This window comes from Mesocricetus auratus, unplaced genomic scaffold (genome assembly GCF_017639785.1).
Source record: "Mesocricetus auratus isolate SY011 unplaced genomic scaffold, BCM_Maur_2.0 Super-Scaffold_100047, whole genome shotgun sequence".
Classification (NCBI taxonomy): domain Eukaryota; kingdom Metazoa; phylum Chordata; class Mammalia; order Rodentia; family Cricetidae; genus Mesocricetus; species Mesocricetus auratus.
This window is the reverse complement of record NW_024429224.1, coordinates 1,133,813-1,154,762: the sequence shown is the minus strand read 5'-3', so window position 1 is coordinate 1,154,762 and position 20,950 is coordinate 1,133,813. Positions and strand designations below refer to the sequence as shown.

The following is a 20,950-nucleotide window of genomic DNA, read 5'->3' as shown; positions in this document are numbered from 1 at the left end:
TTACACTAGTTTACTCCAAATGCTCTCAGGCCCTTGGCTTTAGAGTGAGAGTCTATGCACCATTTCTCTGGCTCTGAGGCCTTCAGACATAAAACGAGTGACATTATCCGCACCTGGGGGTCCCAACTTTCAGACAGCCAGATGTGGAATGCCTTTGCCTCCATAATTGCATGACCAATATCCCTAATAAGTCCCCTCTCACCTGCCTAGATTAATCTATTATCTATTATCCATCGTCTGTTCATCTGTCTGTCTAAAGCCCCCTTTGCTCCCTCCTGTTGGCTCTCTGTCTGGAAAACCCTGATGAATGAACACAATAATGCCGTGTTTTAGTCTTACACAAAACTCTCTTCCAAAGTGACGATACCATTTTGTGTTCCCACCTGTAACTCTACACCATTGTCAAGACTTAGAACAGTCAGAGAATTTTTGTTCTTTTGCTTAACCTTCTTAGTGGATATGCAGTGCTGCATACCTCACTGTTTTAATTTGAAATTCAGTATACATTTTTAATATTGGGCATATTTTAATATGCTTCTTTGCCATTTATATATATTCCTAGAGGAGGGATCTGCTCAGATCTTCCGTCCTTTTCAAATTTGGAATTATTTCTTACTGTTGCGTTTTAAGAGCATGTTATAAACACAGTCTCTAGATATATATATTAAGGGCATGTTGTAAACACAGTCTCTAGACGTACATATTAAGGGCATGTTGTAAACAGTTTTTAGACGTACAGATTTTGCAGTCTAGTGTGTCTTGACTTTCCTTTTCTACCCTCTTTTGTGTTGGGTTTGGACTCAGGGTCTTGTATGTGTTTGGTTAGCTCATCTACTGATCTATACCCCAACACCACTTTAAAATATATCTTTATCAGAACAGAAGCTTTTCATGCACTAAAATCCAACTTTCCTTTTTTTTTCTTTCATCAATTTTGCTCTTGAACTTGTAGCAAAAATTTCAGAGACAAACGTAAGTCACCTAGGTTTTTTTCATTTCTCTGTAAAGTGATATATTATTATTTGAAAATGGACTTATTAGCTAAACATGTTGCAAGTTAGGCTAGTGAATAGTTTTTAAATTTAGAAAAGGTTGGGCATGGTGTCACACATCTCTGGTCCAGTGTTGTTAAAAAGAGGAAGAAGAGGAGGAGGGAAAGGAGGAGAAAGGGGAGGAGGAGGGAGAGGGGGAAGAGGAAAAGAGTAAAAGGAAGAGGAAGGGGAGGAGGAAGAGGAGGGGAAAGGGGAGGAGGAAGAGGAGGGGGAAGGGGAGAAGGAAGGGGAGGAGGGAGGGGAGGGGGAAGGGGAGGGGAAAAGGGAGGAAGAAAGGGAGGAGGAAGAGGAGGGGGAGGATGGAGAGGAGGAAGAGGAGGAGGAGGATGGAGAGGAGATGTAGGAGAAGAGCTGTGCTGAGAGAAGAAAGCGCCCATATAAAATGTTCAGTTTGAAACCAAAGGAGGCAGATTCCACAATTTCAAAAGAGAAGAAAATCACAGGCAATAAATAGAAAGCAGTTACAACCATAATAGATATCAATCCAATTATGTGACTCTGATGTGAAAGCCTCAACTATGTCAATTAAATTGCAGAACCTGTTGAAACGTTAAAAAAAAATCCAGTTAGATGTAATGGCACACACCCTCAGTCCTAGCACTTGGGAGGCAGAGGCAGGGGGATCTCTGTGAGTTCCAGAACAGCCACAGCTACATAGTAAGGCCCTGTCTAAATAGATAGATAGATAGATAGATAGATAGATAGATAGATAGATAGATAAAATTCAAAAATAAAAATATACAAACCAGACTTAACTCTATGCTGTTTATGATTAAAAAAATCATTTAAACCTTAAAAACACCAGTAGCAAAGGGAAGAGGTTGAAGACAGACATGGCATGCTCACACAAACCAAATCTGAGGTGAAGTAGTATCATCAGACTCTGAGACAAGGGATAAAGGTGGGCGTTAAGCAAAGTGGGTCAGTTTCCCAGCCCCAGTGAGTGCACCTGCAGGTGGTACAGAGTGAATCACAGTCATGGCGGGGGACCTCAGCATCCCCCTCCTGCCACTGACGGACTGGATCTCAGGAAGCCGGCCAGGGTACAGGTGGGCCGAACGGTGCCTCCCTGGCCAGGGTACAGGTGGGCCGAATGGTACCTCCCTGGGCCTGATGTGTTTAAAAGGCTTCAGGCAAGAAGACTGGCATATACATTCTTCTCCATCCTCATGGATACTCACCTACACAGTGTGCTCTCAGCTGTAAAACAACCATTAACATTTGTTTATTTATATTTTTTGCAAGACTGGAGGCTGAGTCCAGGGCCTGCTTCCTGCATTCTAGACAAGTCCTCTTTGCTGCTGAGCTGCATCCCTACCTGCTTTTTGTTGTTGTTTGTTTTGTTTTTGTTTTAGTTTGGTTTTTTTGATTTTGGTTTCTCTGTATTGCTTTGGAGGCTGTCCTGGAACTCACTTTGTAGACCAGGCTGGCCTCAAACTCACAGAGACCTGCCTGCCTCTGCCTTCAGGTGCTGACATTAAAGGCGTGCGCCACCAACGCCCAGCTTTGTCTTGTTTTTGTTGAGATAGACTCTAATTAAATGGCCCAGACTGGTCTGGGAGCCTTCCCGGTAGTTGGAATCACCTTCAGGCCTGGCCATTTTAAGAAAGCAGAGAATTAGATAAACTACCCTCAGACCACAAGAGAATTAACGCTAAAGAAAGAACAGACATAGCTAGGAAGCTCCCTGGGTGCTAAATAGAACATGTCTAAACAAGCTGAGTTCCTTCTATGTTTTAGAACATTCTAATGTGACTTAGAATCACCTCCGTTTAAATGTCTGAGAGAATTCACCAGGAAGCCCTCTGGGGCCGGGGGCTTTCAGGGAAGCTCTGAGTTACTTACTGAATTCCTCTAAAAGACAAGAGGCTCATTAGATTATGGATTTTCCTTATGTAAATTTTGGTAAATTGTAGCTTTGAAGGAACAGGTCTGTGTTACTTAAATTACCAAATTCACAGGCAAATTGACATCCATGATATCATCCATGACACCTGTTGTTACCCCAATACTGTCCCTGGGGTCAGGAGGAACATTCCTGATGCAATTATTAGGATTCCCAGATTTCTGATACTAATAAAGTGTAATTAGTAGTTAATGATCTCCTTTTTCTCCCTTAGGCTGGCTAGAGGGTTATCAATAAAAGATTTCCTTTCTAATTTTCATTGATTCCTTTTCTGATTTTTCACCATTTCTTTTGCCATTTTGAATCTGCTCTTTTTCTTGTTTCCTGAAATAGCTGTTTTTCCCTCCAAGACAGGGTCTCTATGCAGCCCTTGACTGTTCTGGAACTCACCCTGTAGACCAGGCTGGCCTTGAACTCACAGAGATCCGACTGACTCTGCCTCCCTCCCGAGTGCTGGGATTAAAGGTGTGCGCCCCCACACCCAGTTTAAAAACTTACTTTGTTTAATTTCAGAGCTTCTTGTCTAACATATGACGCTGTGAGTCTGCTTAGCCACACCACACTTCACTGAGTCCTACACATTTCAGTGAGTCCTGCTTTCATTTCCATGTAGTTCAAAGTATTTTTAACTTTCTCCTGAGTCGTCCTCTCTGAGAGTTTTATATTTGTCTTGCTTAGGCGCCGACTGTGTTGACTGTGCTGTGGCTGTTGGAGCCAGAGACCTGCCTTTCCCTCAATTCTTTAGTTTTTTTTTTTTTTTTCCTCCCCTCACTGCCTTTTGGGTTTCTCTAAAACCTTAACTGAAGCCTGCAACCCTCCACCCCGTGCTGAGTCCTGGGACTGGGGTGCTGTCCTAGTGAGGGTTTCCACCGCTGGGAGGAAACACCACTGGGGATGAAAGCGCGAGGCTCACACTTCCACATCACAGCCCCTCTCTGAAGGAAGTTGGAACAGGAACTCAACAGGACAGGGTCCTGGAGGCAAAAGCTGATGCAGAGGCCATGGAAGGTGCTGCTTCCTGGCTGGCTCCCCATGGCTTGCTCAGCCTGCTTCCTTATAGGACTCAAGACCACCAGCCCCCACCTCCCATACCGGCACCACCTGCAATGGGCTGGGCCCTCCCATGTCACTCACTGATTAAGAAAATGCCCCAAGTCGTCCCTACAGCCTGATCTCATTCTCTCAACTGAGGCTCCCTCCACTCCAGTGACTCCAGTTGTGTCAAGTGGACATAAAACTAGCCAGGACAGGTGCCAAGGAAAAGAGCACTGTAAAAACCTGAGCTTACAGAGGGCCAAAGTCTACAAGCCAGGCTTTCACAAGAGTTTCTTAGCCCTCTTAGTGGGACAGGCAGGCTGGGGATGCTGGAGTTCTCTAATTGCCTCACCCCAGCTGTCTAGAGGTTAAGAACGTTCTAGATGTTTGTTTGTTTTCTTAAGCAGGTCTTGCCCCAAGTTATCTGTAAAAACAGCATAGGGCACTGATGGTCTGCAGATAGTGTGCAGGTGTGTCACACCAGGCCATCTGTCTTCACAGTGGCAGAAACCTTTTCTATGGGGCCCTCACAGGGGCCTAGGCACCTTTGGGAGCCTGGGCTGGAGCCAAGGCCTCTGCCTTGGACTTTGGTTGACAGAGCCTATGACCCTTGACCATGTAGCTTCTAATCTACCTCCCAAGCTTGGGGTGAGCAATGAAAGCAGGACAGCTGAGTTTGCCACTGGGGCCCTTTGTCACCTGGGTCTTAACCACCTTGGGCTTCACCAGGGCCCTGGTGGCCTCCGCATTGCTTGCCTGTATCCTCTTCAGGCCTTCTTGTGTTTCTTGGCAAAGCGCATGGTCCTCAGGAACTTGGGGTCAGCCCCCTTAAGAGATTAGTATCTTTGTGATGGGGTTTCTTGATGCCATTTCTGTGCCATTTCTGGGATTGGTTGTGTGTGGTGTGGTTCTGGGACTTGGCCGTGTCTGAATTGTATCCGACACTCCCTCCCGAAGCGCAGCACGGAAGTAGGGCTGGTGCCCGCCAGTTAGATGTGCTCTTAGTCTCTTCTCCTGCTAGCTTGCCTGAAGAGGGTCGGGTGGGAGCGGTGGGGAGTGTCTCCACTCCCCACCCTGAGAAGCCTCTGACTCTGGGGGCGGGGGCTTCATCTATGAATGTGTAACCACCACCACCCAGACTTAGCACACTCAGCTTCCATCAGCCAGCGGTAACCATGAAAGCATCTCTCTTGTTAATGGCTCTGGTGCCTCAGCCGCCTGCATCCCCAGGTCCAGTGTCGCCTCAGTTCTTCAGAATCTAATGAGAGTGACAAGTCTCCCAGAGGCATTTCTGTGGAATCTTGGGGGCCAAACATGGGCATCCTAACACTCAAAAGTGCAGTGAGAGTCAATGGTCATCTAGTAAGCTCACTCTTGGGGTCGGCAAATGCCTCTCCCAGCCCAACCAAGTCCATCCAGCAGGGCTCAGCACCAGTGGCCTCTTTTGTCCAGTGTGCACTCTCACTGCTACAGAAAGTCATAGGCTTAAAGCTCACAGGAGTGTGAGCATGTCTGGTCACACTTCAAGCTCACAGGAGTGTGAGCATGTCTGGTCACACTTCAAGCTCACAGGAGTGTGAGCATGTCTGGTGACACTGAGGGTGGAAAGTTGTCACAGGCATCTAGCAGGCAGAATCTGGAGGTGCTGCTAAAGTCCCATGATGCCCTGGGCAGCCCCAGCAAAGAGTTGCCCAGCTCCAAATGCCAAGAGTGACGCATTTCCCTTTGGGCTTCCCTAAAGGCAACCTCTGTGCCCCCACCCTGGCTATCTGCCACAGCGCCATCAGAGTAAGGGCCTTGGCAGATGTCTCGAGCCTGGAGGGCAGCATTGGTGTTCTGGAAAGGGTGGGCACACCTGCTGGGGAGATCTGATACCACCTAGATGCTTCTTGGTGGCTGTGGGTGTCTCTGCCCTGCTTTTTCTGCTCCTGCTGCAAAGGGAGGAGGAAGTCTTATATAATCGCAGCCTCATAGAACCTTCTGTCATTTTGGCACCCCAGGCTTGGAAACCCCCTCCCTTCTAAAATCCCACGGAGCTCCTGGTTCTTTATGTTCTAAGCAGGCCCTACAGGTTGCTCACTACCCGCCAACAGTAGACTAAAGGTGGGGGACCCTCTGCAGCTCCAACCCCCATGTGCCCCCCCAACCGGGTGTCATTATCACAGTACTCTGAAGGTCTCTGCCCCTCTGCTCAGAAAGTGCCCGGAAAGCCACTCCCCTGTCTAACAGCCCTGCCCAGACCCTTGTGAGCCCTTTCGTGCCTAAAGTTTAGTGTCCATCCCTGATAGCGCCTCAGCATGCTCTCCTCCTCTCCCTTCCACGGGCCCCCGCAAGTGCCTTCCTGCCAGATCCTGGTTCTCATTTGTGGCCAGTGGCTTAGCTGCCCACACAGGGGGGCGGGTCCCTGATTCTCAGAGTGGGGGGTCCCTGATTCTCAGAGTGGTGACTTCCAGGCCCGATAGCGGCTTCCTGGTACTTGGTTCTACCAATTCTTGTTCTGGTGCCGCTGCAAATAATGAAGTAGTCACCAGCTCCCTCCGCCCTGTGCAGAGCCCAACAGCAGCCAGCTGTGCCCTGAGGCTGAGTTCAGGCTCTCCCTAACTTTCCCCTGTGCACTGGCCCTCTCAGCTCCTGGGTGGGACAGCTCCCGGGCATGGTGCAAGAAAGAGACTTCTTTTTTTTCTGGTTTTTGTGCACTAATAAAATTACCCTCTCAAAAGAAGGCCATTTGCATGTTAATGTTTTGGGTAATTCTGTGAGGCTTCAGTGCCCTAGGGTTGCAATTTCTCTCTGACAAAGTGACAAAAATAAACTCCCGCATAAAAGAGCATTCCTCCTTCCTCTCATCCGTGCTCTAATGTGACATTGTAATGTGAGTCAAGTTGAAGCCCACTGCTCCGCTTCTTTCGGACTCTGAAGAGAGCCCAGGGTCCTTGAGGCCAGGGCTGGATCCCCTTGTGAGTGACAGCACCCCACAGGCTATCTCCTCACCCCTCCGAGGCAGATCCTTGAAGTCTCTATAAGTAACACTGTCCATCCTTGGGAAGCAGAGGGACAAGGGTATGGGGGTGGGGGTGTCTAAGCCGCTGTCCCTCAGGGTGACAGACTGTCCCTTCAGGCTTGAGTCCCTCTGGTGACTTCAAGACAAAGCAGGGAGGAAACTTAATTCATGGGTATCTTCTCCAAGCCAGACACATTGCTTATGCACCCCCATCCCCCCACCCCCATCACCCCAAACCCCCACCCCCCCACCCCGCCACCAACACATTGCTTATGCACCCCCATCCCCCCACCCCCATCACTCCAACCCCCCACCCCCCCCACCCCGCCACCAGGATAGAAGCTGAGGTTCCCAGGTCACAACAAATCAGCCCCGATCACCACACAGCCCACCTGAGGCACTTCCTGCCTTCATACAGTGACAGGTAGCCACTCTGGATTCTTCCTGGCCCAGGTAGGAAGTTGGGCTATGTGCCACACAGGTGTTGTTCGGAGCATCCAGGCCCCTGCCTGGAGCAGAGAGAGACATTTAACACAAAACATCATGTAATTACAACATTTTGATAATTATGTGAAAGAAAATACATTTCTGTGAGAGTGGCAGACAGTAATTTCCCTTAGGAGGCAAGCCAGCTGGGTGTGTCAGTCAGTAGCAACTGAGCTAAAATGCAGAGGTCACCGGGACACCAGGAAAGGATGTGGCAGTCAGAGGGAGTGCTGGTGACAGGGTGCTCTGGGAACAGAGGTAGGGTGATAAAAAGGAAAGTTTCTGTGCCAGGCTTCTTGAGAAGGGAGCAGGGCAGAGAGGCTCTTGCAGGCCCCCCAGAGGAGATAAAGAGTGTGGGCTCCCTCTCAGGACACGTGGGTGGTGCTGGAGGCCAGGGACAGGTGGGGTTGTCGCAGGAGTCCCAGACCTGGCAGGTAGAGGCAGGTACCTTGCTTCCTGTGTGAAAGTGTTTTGGGAGGGAAGTTGCAAAGCTGACCCCAGGCTCCTGGCTCCTGGCTAGCAGGTATGTGGAGGGGCTGTTTATCTTTACCAGGGTTGTCTGCAACAGATTCTTTGAGATGCTAATGAGGCACCCCAGAGGCAGAAGCCCCATAAGGATCGGGAAGAATTTAGATGGCCTTGTTTCACTGAAGATATTTAAGACTCAGGTACAGGGCGATGGCTCAGAGGTTAGGAACACTGGCTGCCCTTCCCTAGGTCATGAGTTCAATTCCCGGCAACCACATGGTCTTCCTCCCTCCAGAGGGTTAGGGCTCAGTTGGAGGAGCACTTGCCTCGCATGTACAGAGCTCTGGGCTTGATCTCCAACACTGCCTAAAAACTAGGTACCTGTAATCTCAACTCTCAAGAAGTTACAAAAAGATCTTCCTGTGCTGCCGTCCTGCTGCTCCTCCACAGCCCCAACCCCAGGACCCCGAAGTTCACCCTCGAAGGAAGGCATTGCTCCTTCAAGTGTGGGGTGTACTGATAGCTGTGCAAAGATGCTCATTGCAGCATCATGTGAAGAGAAAAGAAATAAAGAACATTTGAAATGTCCAGTAGGGGAAGGGGCTCATGGTATGTACATACTAAGAACTTGTGTGCAGTCTGAAAAGAACTGAGCAGATATGTGTATCCAGACACTGGAAGGCCTAAAGCATGGTTAAAGGGTAGAGTACACATGCTTGGAACCCGGACACCTGAAGGAGGAGGACAGGAGTGAGAAGGCAGGAGTGAGAAGAAAGGAAAGAAAAAAGAAGGGAGGGAAGAAAGAGAAAGAAAAGGAAAAAGCAAAGTACAATACACAGAATTATACAGATTATACAGTTACTAAGGTCTACGGAATCCCGTGAGTTCTACTTCACACCACCGCACACACTTTTGAGCCCAGGGATTAGAGTAGACAGTAAACTCCTAAGAGTTTACTGGATTCCAGCCCTCGCCACATCTGTCCATCCCCACTTGTCAGGAAGAAGTTTATGAAACAGTGTGTCTCACGACCAGTGCTGTCACAGAAAAGTCAAGTTCACTCTGTGTTAAAGTGAGGCCGTGGGAAGAGCCCTCTCCCATCTCAGGTCCCAGGTTGGGCCCAAGAGATCATGTGGCAGCCACAAGGGTCCCCTTGGAACAGTAGAGAGTGGGCACTTCAACTGGATGACCATTGGTAGCAGTGTCAGAGAGGGCACTCTGTGACCAAGAACCTCACAGGACATACAAGAAGTTACATTTTTTGTACACTTGCCTCAGGTGCCTTCTTCCCTGCCTCTGAGCAGGCAGGCACCAGGAAGCAGTCTACACAGAGTGTTGTGTGAGCCTGGGTTCCATGGGAACAGCTTGCATCCCTTCACCCAATCACCAAAACAAAAGGTTTGGAACAAGCAGAAGAGGAGTGGGAGGTAGAGGATCTGAATCAGAGATGTGAGTGAAGCTAGACACCCGGAGTTCTCCTTAGAAGTGTAATTGCCCAGCTGGGCGTGGTGGCACAGCCTTTAATCCCAGCAGAGGCAGGCAGATCTCTGTGAGTTCGAGACCAGCCTGGTCTACAAGAGCTAGTTCCAGGACAGCCTCCAAAGCCACAGAGAAACCCTGTCTCAACCTCCCGCCCCCCAAGAAGAAGAAGGAGGAGGAGGGAGAGGAAGAAGAAGGAGAAGGAGGAGGAGGAGGAGGAGGAGGAGGAGGAGGAGGAGGAGGAGGAGGAGAAGGAGAAGGAGAAGGAGAGGGAGAAGGAGAGGGAGAAGGAGAAGGAGAAGAAGGAGAGTGATAGACGAATGATTGCCCTGTAAGCCTGTAAGGGTCTGGGGTGTGTTGTCTCTGAAATTGCTAAGGAATGAGTATTGAGCCTCCGAATATCCATGAAGCTACAGATGACATAGGAAATATCTGGAATGGCATGATGCATCGAGAAAAGCCATGACCAGCCCTGAGGTCCATCTCCATGATGAGCCTGAAACATGCATCTGTATTGAGGAATCAGGTGTGATGTCAGATGGGAGGGGCTGGGACTTGGGCCCCTCTGCCCAGGGCCAGCCTGTGACCTCTGGTTAATGAAAGATGCAATAGTTGCTCTCATCTCTGACTATGTTTGCCATTGGGTGTTGTGGGCTTCTGGGGTAATGCTTTTTCTGCAAGCTCTCTTTATGGCTCTGTCTTGGCACTTACTCACTTCTCCATTCAGACAAGGACAAAAGTGATAGTAGCAGCTTCTTCCTGATGAGTATTGAGCCTCCTGTAGGCAGTGACTGTGGGTGCGTGGGGACATCCCTGGAAGGTTGGGTCATGAAGGGCTGTCCTCTCTACCCCGGCTTGAGAGGACATGAGAAATGGGCAGCGGTGGGGAGCCCGGCACTATGGTGTCAGTTAGGTTTTGTTATTTGGTACAAGTGAGGGAAGGAGAACCTCAATTGAGGAATTACCTCCATCAGACTGGACTGTGAGCAATTCTGGTGTGCATTTGTTTCGACTGATGTGATGTGTGGGCCCAGCCCATCGTGGGCGGTGCCATCCTGAGCAGGTGGTCCTGGGCTCCACAAGAAATCAGGCTGAGCAAGCGAGGGGATGCTCCAGCAGGCAGCTCTCCTTCCTACCCTCTGCTTGAGGTCTGGCCCTGGGACTTGTGAGCTGAAGTAAACCCTTCCCTCCCAAGTTTGGCCATGGTTTGTCACAACAATGGAAACCTAGCCAGGACACCATCCGTCTCTGAAATGTAACCTAAGCCGAGAGAACTTAAAGTTGCGTACCTGCCTTGTCCTTTCTGATGTCAGGACTGGGGCATCCTCACCGTGAGGAGCAATCATGCCGGCCTCGGCTCTGGACTACCATGAGGCATGGAAAGGGCCTGGGGAGGAGGGAGGGTGCGGCCCTAGGCAGAGCTTACTAAGAATTGCAGTTGGCAACTGACCTTTAGTTATCACCCTCTTAGTTACTTTTCTGTTGCTATTATAAAATGAGAAGAGCAACTATTAAAGAAAAGTCATTTTAGCTCACTGTTCGGGGTCCACTCTATCACATCAAGGTAGTACAGGTGTCAGGAGCCAGAAGCAGTTGCTCTTGAGGCGCCTAAAGTCAGAAGAGGCAAATTAATGCTTGTTCTCGGCTATTCCACTTACACAGTCCAGGATCACAGGTACAGGGAATGGTGCCACCCACAGTAGGTGGGCCACCCCACCCTAATTAATGCTATCGAGATAATCCCCGTAGGCATGCCTATCTCTCCGGTGATTCTGGATTCTTATCAAGTTGACGTTAACCACCGCTTCACCGTTTCCACCATCCAGAAGATACAATCAACTACTAGCATTTCTAGAATCCCAAGAGATCCTCATCTCCATGAGATCCATGAAGCAGAAGTGACCAGCTCAAAGCCACAATGTGTAAGGACAGAGACCACTGGAGAGAGGCTGGTCTCCTGCTCTGCAGCCTTGTGAAGCTCAGACGAGTTAGGAGGCCAGTGATGGGTGACCAGCCGTAAAAAGAGACGCCAGAGCCGGAAGCTGACACTCCGGGAAAGCAAGGGAGGGTGGGTCTGGAAATAATGCAAGTAGAGAGGAGACAGACGACCCCCAACCAGCTTCTAGACTCCTATGTTGCCTTTGTCTGGGTGGATCCTTGTAAAAGTCACTCAGGACAGACATCACTGTCCCCACCTTATAGATGAAGACTCTTAAGACACAGAAAAGAAATACTTTTCAGCTTGTCAGTGTCCCAGTCACCATTCACTGAGCCCCTCTCTAGCTCTTGGGAACTGCCTAGGTTTGATCTGCTCAGTATGAGACCCGAGTACTAGGCCTGGAAGTCTCTGCTGACGGCTGGTGGGTCCATGCAACAGAGCGCCAGGCTGGGGGGCTCCACAGGAGCAGGGAGGGGGCTGGGAGTTGGTGGTGGAGCAGCGTGGTGCCTTCTCTCTCCTGGCACACTGCTCTTCTGTGGGCCATAGCCATGCACAGGGAGGGGCCACTGAGGTGACTCTGGTCCAAAGCATCCCACTGTATTTCTAGACACAAGCATACTTAGAACTTCTGTGAGGCAGAACCCCCCATTCTAGCTGAGTGAGAAGAAAGAGACTTGAAAAGTGTGAGAGAACAGAGACTGACTGGAAGGGGAAATCAATCTCGCCTTCAGTGTGGGATAATATCTCCGGCTGTCAACAATGATTTGGACTTAATTACATCAAATATGTAAATGTGTTCTAGAAACTGTAAAATAATACATAGTCATCAAATGTGATGAAAGCTTAATTAGGTTGGGGAAAGAGTGCAGGTTTGAGTGTGAGATGGGCTTGGGCTGAAATGCTGCCTCTTTTATTAGGGAGTCACCCTGGCTCGCTGCTTAGCACTGGTGTGTCCCTCACCTTCAGGTGGAGAGCTCTCCTGACAGTGCTCGAGCTGGAGAGAAGACGGCGGTACTGTGGACTGGAAAGAACCAGGAAAGCCGTTGGCTTTGTTTCCACGCTGAGGCCTGAGAAGACAGACTTCCTGGGGAGCTGCCACGTTCACCTCAGGTCACATGTGCTCTAGGCCTCCACGGGTGTGACAGCACAGAAGCTAGAGGGCCCTCAGTCACCTGCTGACTGACAGAAGGAGGCCATGTCCTGTCAGTGGCTGCACCTCAGTATCCAATGACCCTCTCCAGTGAGAGGCATGAGTCTGCAATCAGGATGTTTCAAGGCTGCTTTCTCCAGCAACATCCGTCAACCCAAATGAAGTTTCAAATCCCCATCCACCGCTTCTCTTCATGGGGGAAGCATGCTCGCAAAGACCCATGGACCTTGCCTATCTTGCTTGTCATCTTGACACCTGGCAGAGATGGATGGTGCCTAAGCCTTATTCACTCCAAGATTGATTTTGCTTCTGGAAATTTCTTTTCTCCTTTAAGAGTGTTGCTGTTTATTTGTGTCTTTGCAGTCCTGAGGCAACTCTGATTGGCCAGATGTTTGAAGACTCAAAGCAGTACTGAGCAAAAATGTTTAAAGACTGTTGCATGTGACCTGCGTGTCCCAGCCATGTGACTGCAGCGTGCTTCCTGAATGTAAAATGGTTTTGAACAGCACCTGCTTTATAAGACTTTTGTACAATCTGGTTGAATAATAATATGAGGGCAATCTTTATCCCAAGGCTTTCACATAACAAGACCCAATAACTGTGAACTACCGTTCATTACTTTGACTGTAACAAGTCATGAGATGTTTCCAATGCCCAAGCCCAGACCTGTGACAGGTGGAAGAGTGTAGCATGAACAATAAAAACCCAGAGACAGATATTGGGGTTAAAGCTGAAGATCAGAGAAGCCGAGTGGCCACTTGAGAGTTCTCACCTCTCCGAATGCTCAGCCCAGAGGGGCGATCCTGTCCTCAGACTTAACTGCACTGCTCCTCAGACTCAGAGACTGCAATGACTGTCTCCTCCCACCTTATACTCCTCTCTTCGCCAAGTCCTGTCACTCCTGTCTCCACCTCCCTAGTACTAGAATTAAAGGCGAGTCATCCCAAGTGAAGACAGGAGTTATAATGACTTCGCCAAACCAAGATGAATGATAAATAGGTGTTTATTGGGAACTTACACAGGTAACAATAAGTAACTGTCGCGGCGTTCCTGCTCCAAGGATGCAGAACCTGCCTCTCCAATGCTCTCTGCGACCCAAAAGGGGGTTTCTGTCCCCTGTCCTCTACCTTAAACCAGTCTTGTCCACACCTGTAACCACGCCCAGAGGGTGTGGCCACTGATGCAGCTACACTAGGATCAAAGGTATGAGCCCTGTTTCTCTTTTAGACTGGTTCATTCTCATGTAGCTCAGGGTGGCCTTGAACTCACAGAGATCCATCTGCCTCTGTGTCCTGAGTGCTGGAATTAAGGGTGTGGCCACCACTGCCTGTCCTCTATGGTTAACTAGTGGGTTAAGTGTGTAGCTAACTAGTGGCTTAGTGTGTAGAGGCTAACTAGTAGCTTAGCTCTTAACTAGGTGTGTTGTTAACTAGTGGCTTAGCTCTGCACTCTGATCTTCAGGCAAGCTTTATTTGTTAGATCGCAAACAAAATATCACTACATTGCCCCTTTTTGTCTAAAATAAAAAAAAGAAGGCTGTAACTAATACAAGAAAAATTATATGCAGTAAATACAATAATTATATGTAATATATAGGCAAGTAGGTAAATCAACAATGTGTAGTTCATTTGCATTTGACAAATTCAGGGAAAATACTCCATTATCTATCTATCTTGGTGATTCCAAAATGTTTACCTAATTTACTTTCTATTCTGACTTACATTACCAACTTAACATTATCTTTTTATGTCTCTCAGCCTTATATACTTTACATTTCTTTAGTGAGTTTTTTTTTCTGGTAAGCAAGGAAAACTATAACTATAGTTATCTAGTCTTCAACTCCCTCAGAGACCCAAGAAGGAAACAGTATTGAGTGAGCAGGAAGTGCAAGCAAGCGACTTCTAAAAACTGTGGGGAAACGACAAATGCCTAGACAGTTACCCAAGGTTCCTCTGCAACACTGGGGCATCCATCTTCAGCGTTTAGGCCTAGCATCTCTGACAGACTTTTCTGTGAAGCAGGATTTTTGAAGCACTGACAAGGTTTGGCAGTCACTCTCTTTTGTGTCCTGCTTGTCCAGTTTGAACAGCATCCCATCAGCAGTCGAGGAAAGGGCACTGTCTTGCCCAGTGGCTTACTTTAGCACCGCCAGCCTCTAAATGCAAGGAAGGTTGACATTACCGCTCTTTGTCATCGAATGTGTGGCACTCCTTCCCAGCAGCCTGGGCCGACCGAGGACAGCATCATCAAGGGCTCTTCACCACCCTCATGCTAGCTTTCTCAGAGAGCACCCACCCTCTGCCCTTCCTCCCTATGCTGTCTCCTCAAGACACAGCTACACCGCAGTGTCCATCCCAAAGGCCCCCACATCTGTTGTGTCTGCCAACAGGCAACACCTCCAGGAGAAGGGGACAAAATCCTTCATCTCTGGCAAGGTCCTTCAGTTACCTTGTGGGTAAAACCAAGAGAAGGCCTGTCTCCTGGGCCTGGTGTCAAAGCCCTGTTTTACCAGGATGCTTGCTGTAGTCCTTCTTTTCTTCCCCACGCGCCCCTCACCACCCGGTGTCAGCACGGAGGCACAGCCATCTTGTTACTCAAACACCCCTGCTGGCCCCTCATCTTCCTCAGCCTGAAACCTGCCATGGTCTACAGGGCCATCTGTGGCCTAGCCTTCTAGAACCTTCCTAGCCTATTACACCTTAGCAAGAGCAGCGGGAGCGAGGACCAGGAGGGGTCATAGAACTCCCACTTAGTGGTTGGGGAGTGGGCTCACAAGAATTGAGTATGCGGTCTCTCAGAAACCAAGGGCGGCATCAGCACTACATGGGCGCAGGTCCGTGGCTTCTCAGAGCTGTCATCAGGCTTTTAACAGTAATGGGTTGGGTTTCTCTCAATCGATGTCTTAAAATAAATGTCTTTTTAAAAATGACTTTAGCCCAAAGTCGAGCTCCTCTCACTCTAGGACAAAGTAAAGTTCATCCAGGCAGGACTCAGCTGGGGAAAGGGACTGTCTCCAAGTAGAGCCCCTGTGAGAATTTATGAAGGTAGATTTTCAGCTCTCCCCGCCCAGACTTCTGGATCTGAAACTCTGGCTTGGGGCTTCTGTTTTCCAATACCCCTCCCCTACCTCACCAGGGGAATCTGATGGTCAGGAGCCCCTAGTCAGGGTAATTCAGTTTTCACCCAAGTGTTTTCATGGGTCCTAGAAGATGTAGAATTCTCAGTGTCTGCTCCGTATAACAGCCATCATAACACCTGTGTCTCAGGTGTGCCTCCAGAACAATCTTTAGGTCATGTGCCCTGGGACTTTTAGCCAGAAGTAGGATGAAACAGGAGAAAGCATGAGGAAATGTAGTTTTCTTCTATTGGGGTGGCCAAGAGGAGCCTCAAAGAACGAGTACCCTGGACTCTGGTTGGGTGTTTGTTTAAAAAATAAACTTTTGCTTTTTTTTTTTTTTTGCCACCAAGAGTGGGGTAACCATGATTACCATCTGGAAAATATGAAGAAACAGAAAAGGTTCTGATGCTGTAAGTGGTAGTTTGGATGTAACTGGCCCCCATAAGCTTGTAGGGAGTGGCACTACCAGGAGGTGTGCCCTTGTTGGAGGAAGTGTGTCACTGTGGAGGGGTCTCATAAGGTCTCATATGCTCAAGTCACATCCAGTGTTTCAGTTCACTTCCTGTAGTCTCCAGATCAAGATGTAGAATTCACAGCTTCTTCTCCAGTACCATGTCTGCCTGCAAGCTGTTAGGTCCCACCATGATGATAATGGGCTAAATCTCTGAACTGTAAGCCACCTCAATTTAATGTCTTCCTTTATAAGAGTTGCTGTGGTCATGGTGTCTCTTCACGGCAATAGAAACCCCAACTAAGACGCCATGGAAGTTGTGTGCTATGAGGAGTTGGCAATGAGCAACCTGTGTGAGAAAATGCACTGTATTTGGGAAATTTCTGGATCTGTCATTGCTGTGTTAAATGATATAATGGCTGCTAATCTCCTGCCAAGTTGCATTTCTGAAGTCAGAAATGACTGGACCACACCTCAAGGTCACCATTATCTTACACTTGCCTTTATTCTGAGAGTGGGATGCTCTGTGGTTTGAGAGGTTGCTGGGCTCTAGTCTTCGTGTTACTGACTGACTCCTGATGTCAGGTGCCAATGGCTCTTGTGCAAAACGGTGATGCCGGGCAAGGATTCCACAGTGATGATGGTGGTCTTGTGGATTGTGAAGAGCTAGGATAGGAGTCCTGTGAGACGAACAGGTCTGTGTGGGGAGAGCTGTGAGCTGCCACCCACCTGGCTAAAGTGTGAGAATCTCTCTCTCTCTCTCTCTCTCTCTCTCTCTCTCTCTCTCTCTCTCTCTCTCTCTCTCTCTCTCTCTCTCTCTCACACACACACACTTGGTTTTTCAAGACAGAGTTTCTCTGTATAGCCCTGGCTTTCCAAGAGCCCACTTTGTAGCCCAGGCTAGCCTCAAACCCACCAAATGGTATGGTTAAAGGCATTCACAACCATGCAGCGACAAGATGGCACTTTTGTGTGAGTCACTGATGCCCAGATTCCTTCGTTCTTATTTTCCCTTTATGGTGGTCTCCCCTTATCCAAAGCATTGTTTTCCTGTCTCAGTTACCCATTATCAGCATCAGCCTTACAGTACTAAAATAAACTTCCAGAGATACACAATGTGAACTATTTTCTGAATCATGTGATGGAATCTCAGACTGACCTGTTCCATCCCAACAGAACCATGAATCTCCTCCTCAGCCAGAGTGTTCACACTGTATGGGCTACCTGTCCATGGCGCACTGATGGCAGTGCTTAAGCTAGACAACCCTTATTACTCAGCAGTGGCCCAAAGCACAAAGATTGGTGATGTAAAGGTGATGTTGAGCATAAAACAGGAAGAGACAGATTAGTTCTGGGGCTATGCTGTGTTTCTGCAGGACGTACGGCAACAGTATTTAGAATTGGCTGTTTCTGAGGTTCTCTGGGGAGTCCTGACACACATCCCTCAAGGATAATTGTGGAGCTGTTGTTATGTGTATTATTTTTAATGTTTTAGCAAAGGAGAGAGAGAGAGGAGAGAGAGACAGAGAGAGGGGGAGAGAGAGAGAGAGAGAGAGAGAGAGAGAGAGAGTGAGTCAGTCTGTGCACATGTGCCCACATGCACTGTATTTTTTCAAAGCAATCTTCAGACTTAGGCTCTCCATTAAGAAGCAAGGTCCCCGTAGCCACCTCTTCCCATGCACCGAGTTTCTGGTTACAAGTCAAGTGTAGGGGTGCAGACATGCCGTCACAGTACTCAGGAGACTGAGGCAGGAGGGTTGCACAAGTTTGGGGCCAGCCTGAACTATAAGGTGAGACCTTTTCTCACCTGATTCAAAAGACAAAATATGTATTATTTTGTATGTTTTTAATACACATTTGCTCTAGGAATTTAGAAAAGACAGTCAAGCAAAAAGAAAGCCAGGGGTAGTGGATTAAACCTCTTCTCCTCTCAGAATGTCCTCATCTAAATAACCCAGCCATGCACCCCGCCCCCACATTCTTGCTGTGAATGATCGGTCAGATCACAGTAAGTCTTCTTCAGTGAAGGGGACAAAAGTAATCTCATGAGTTACAAGGTGCTGTATTTTCCATCCTACTGCTCAGTGTGGTTCAAAGGCCAGCAGACCTAACAACATGCACATCTTTGACCTCACCCCAGAATCCACACTTTAACAAGACAGCAGTAGTTGGAATGCCCATTAGTACTACTGTGTGTGGATACTTACAGCCTGGACCAGAGGCTGGAGCCAGAGCATAAACCGCTGACCCCTTCCTTTGTTGAGGCTCATGTCAGCTCGCGTAAGTAAGCAATGTGATGGCTGAGGTGACCAATTTACATTCTGACCCAAGCTCCTTATCTTGTCAGATGCCAGACACGCACTGTCTCAGAGGCGACCGTTGGTGGCCAGTGAGATGCACTGTCTCAGAGGTGGCCCTTCGTGGCCTGGCATTTTCCATCTATCTGACCCACCCAACCAGTCATGACACACACATTAACATGTGCACACCCTTATGCTTGAACACACACATGGCCATATGCACAGGACACACACACACACGCACACACACACACACACACACACACACACACACACACACACACACATTAGTAAACCTAGCTAAGAGTTGGTGTTTGGGACATCTCTGCCTCCTGGGTTTAACTGAGGCTTTACTTCTCACGAGAGGGCTTCTCATGGATTTCCCACAAGAGTACCATGCTCTTTGCCATCTCCGCCTGTGGGGCAAGGAGCTTTGGGGCATCTATCAAGAGCAGCAGTCTCAAGGCTTGATGCCTTTGCAAGGAGACAAAAGCCTTTTTTGCCCCCACACATTCCCAAGTCAGTAGGTGTTGTCAGGTCCCCAGGGTCAGCAGAGGCGGAGCCAGCCTCAGCCAGCATTCTGTAAGGCACTTGCTCTGGTCATAGTTGTCACCTCCCTGAGGATCTCTGGGCTCATTTTCATGTGGACGCTGGAAAAGACACAGGACCTTTCATGCAATAGTTCTGTTTGAAACTGATTTCCTAGCTGCTGTTCTCTGTCAGTGACCTTACGAAGTTACTTCCTCTCTGCCCTGTCCCTCATCCATAGAGCTTAACAATTATCCCTGAGAGGATCAGTGACAGTATCTCTAAAGTACCTCCTGCTGACACATTCATTCTCCCACCCACCCACCTACCCAGCCAGCCAGCCGCTCACAGACCCACCCAGTCATCGCTCATGGATCCAGTGGTCTTTACTGAGCACCTTCTGGGCTCCTGGGAGATGCCGATGACTAAACAGAAAGCAGGAAGGATGGGCACAGCCAAAGGGTGTGGGCGGGGGCTGCAGTGGGCGGGGCCGCAGTGGGCAGGGGCCGCAGTAGGCGGGGCTGCAGTGGGTGGGGTCCGCAGTGGGCGGGGCTGCAGTGGGCAGGGTCCGCAGTGGGCGGGACTGCAGTGGGCGGGGGCTTCAGTGGGAGGGTGCTGCCAAGAAAAGGAAGGAGGGGTTGGAGGGCAAATGCTTCAAGGTGTACACCCAGGCGAGGACTTTTTGAGCAGGACTCCAACAGCACAGGAAATAATCCCAGAACTGACAACCGGGAATCCATGAAGCTAGGAAGTTTCTGCACAGCAAAGGAAGCAATCACCAGAGGGAAGAGACTAGGGAAAGCCACACCAACTGTACTTCTGACAAGAGATTAATGTCGAAGATATATTGATTACAACAAAAACACCAAGTCCTAAATTATCCAACCAGTAAATAGGATGATGAGCTGAACAGACAGCTCCAAGAGAAGAAACATAGATACCCAGTAACACACTTGAGAAGGTATCCTTGGCCATCAGGGAGATGCAGATTAAGATACCCAGTAACACACTTGAGAAGGTATCCTTGGCCATCAGGGAGATGCTGATTAAGATACCCAGTAACACACTTGAGAAGGTATCCTTGGCCATCAGGGAGATGCAGATTAAGATACCCAGTAACACACTTGAGAAGGTATCCTTGGCCATCAGGGAGATGCAGATTAAGATTGCTTCGAGGACTGCAGAGATAGCTCAGCTGGTGAAGTGCATACTGCTGTGCAATCATGGAGACTGGATTTGGATTCCCAACATCCACAGGCAATGCCAGGCATGGTGGTACAGGATCAGAGTCCCAGCACTGGGAGGTGAAAACAGGCAGAGCTTAGGGGCTCCCTGGTCAGTCGGCTTAGCCTAACTGATAAACCCTAGGTCCCAGTGAGAAACCTTATTTCAAAAATAAACCAAGATCCAAGGTTGACCTCTGACCTCCACATATACATGTATACACATGGGCACATACACTACATATATACACTCTTATACAAACACACATGCACAATCACAAAACAGTAAACAAATAAAATTTCCTTGAGAGTCTATCTCACCCCAGTCAGAATGATGTCACACACCTTTAATCCCAGCCCTCAGGAGGCAGAGGCAGGCGGATCTCTGTGAGTTTGAAGCCTGGTCTCCTCAGAAGTTCCAGATCAGTCAGGAAACATAGTGAGACCCTGTCTCTAATACATAAATAGGACAACAAATGCTGGTGAGGATGTTGAAAAGAGGGTTCTTCCTCGCTGCTGGTGAGGTGGAAACTCAGTCAGTCACTATGTACATCAGTATGGAGCTTCTTCAATAAACTAAGGCTAGAGTCCCATGCCTGGGCGTGTGCCCTCAGGACTGTGAGGCAGAACACCACAGAGACCCTCGCACATCCAAGTTTGAAACAGTCGAGAAGTGGAAGCAGCCCAGATGTTCATGGATGCAAGCAGCCCAGATGTTCATGGATGCAAGCAGCCCAGATGTTCATGGATGCTAGCAGCCCAGATGTTCATGGATGCAAGCAGCCCAGATGTTCATGGATGCAAGCAGCCCAAA

The 20,950-nt window shown here is 48.8% G+C and overlaps 1 protein-coding gene across 5 annotated transcripts in view; it reads left to right on the top strand.

The window, feature by feature from the left end:
* Positions 1-20,950, top strand: part of Ttll11 (tubulin tyrosine ligase like 11) — a 244,964-nt gene that overhangs the window by 218,187 nt on the left and 5,827 nt on the right. The window contains exon 10 of one of the 5 annotated variants that reach the window (XR_005873187.1): positions 12,284-13,719. The exons of 3 other annotated variants lie outside the window; for them this stretch is intronic. Coding sequence is in view for 1 of the 2 variants with exons in the window: in XM_040735696.1 (XP_040591630.1) it covers positions 12,333-12,349 (17 nt within the window). In the remaining variant the exon portion in view is untranslated. Of the gene's footprint in view, positions 1-12,283; positions 13,720-20,950 lie in introns of those variants that run through there. One more of the 5 variants, XM_040735696.1, reaches the window with a different exon arrangement.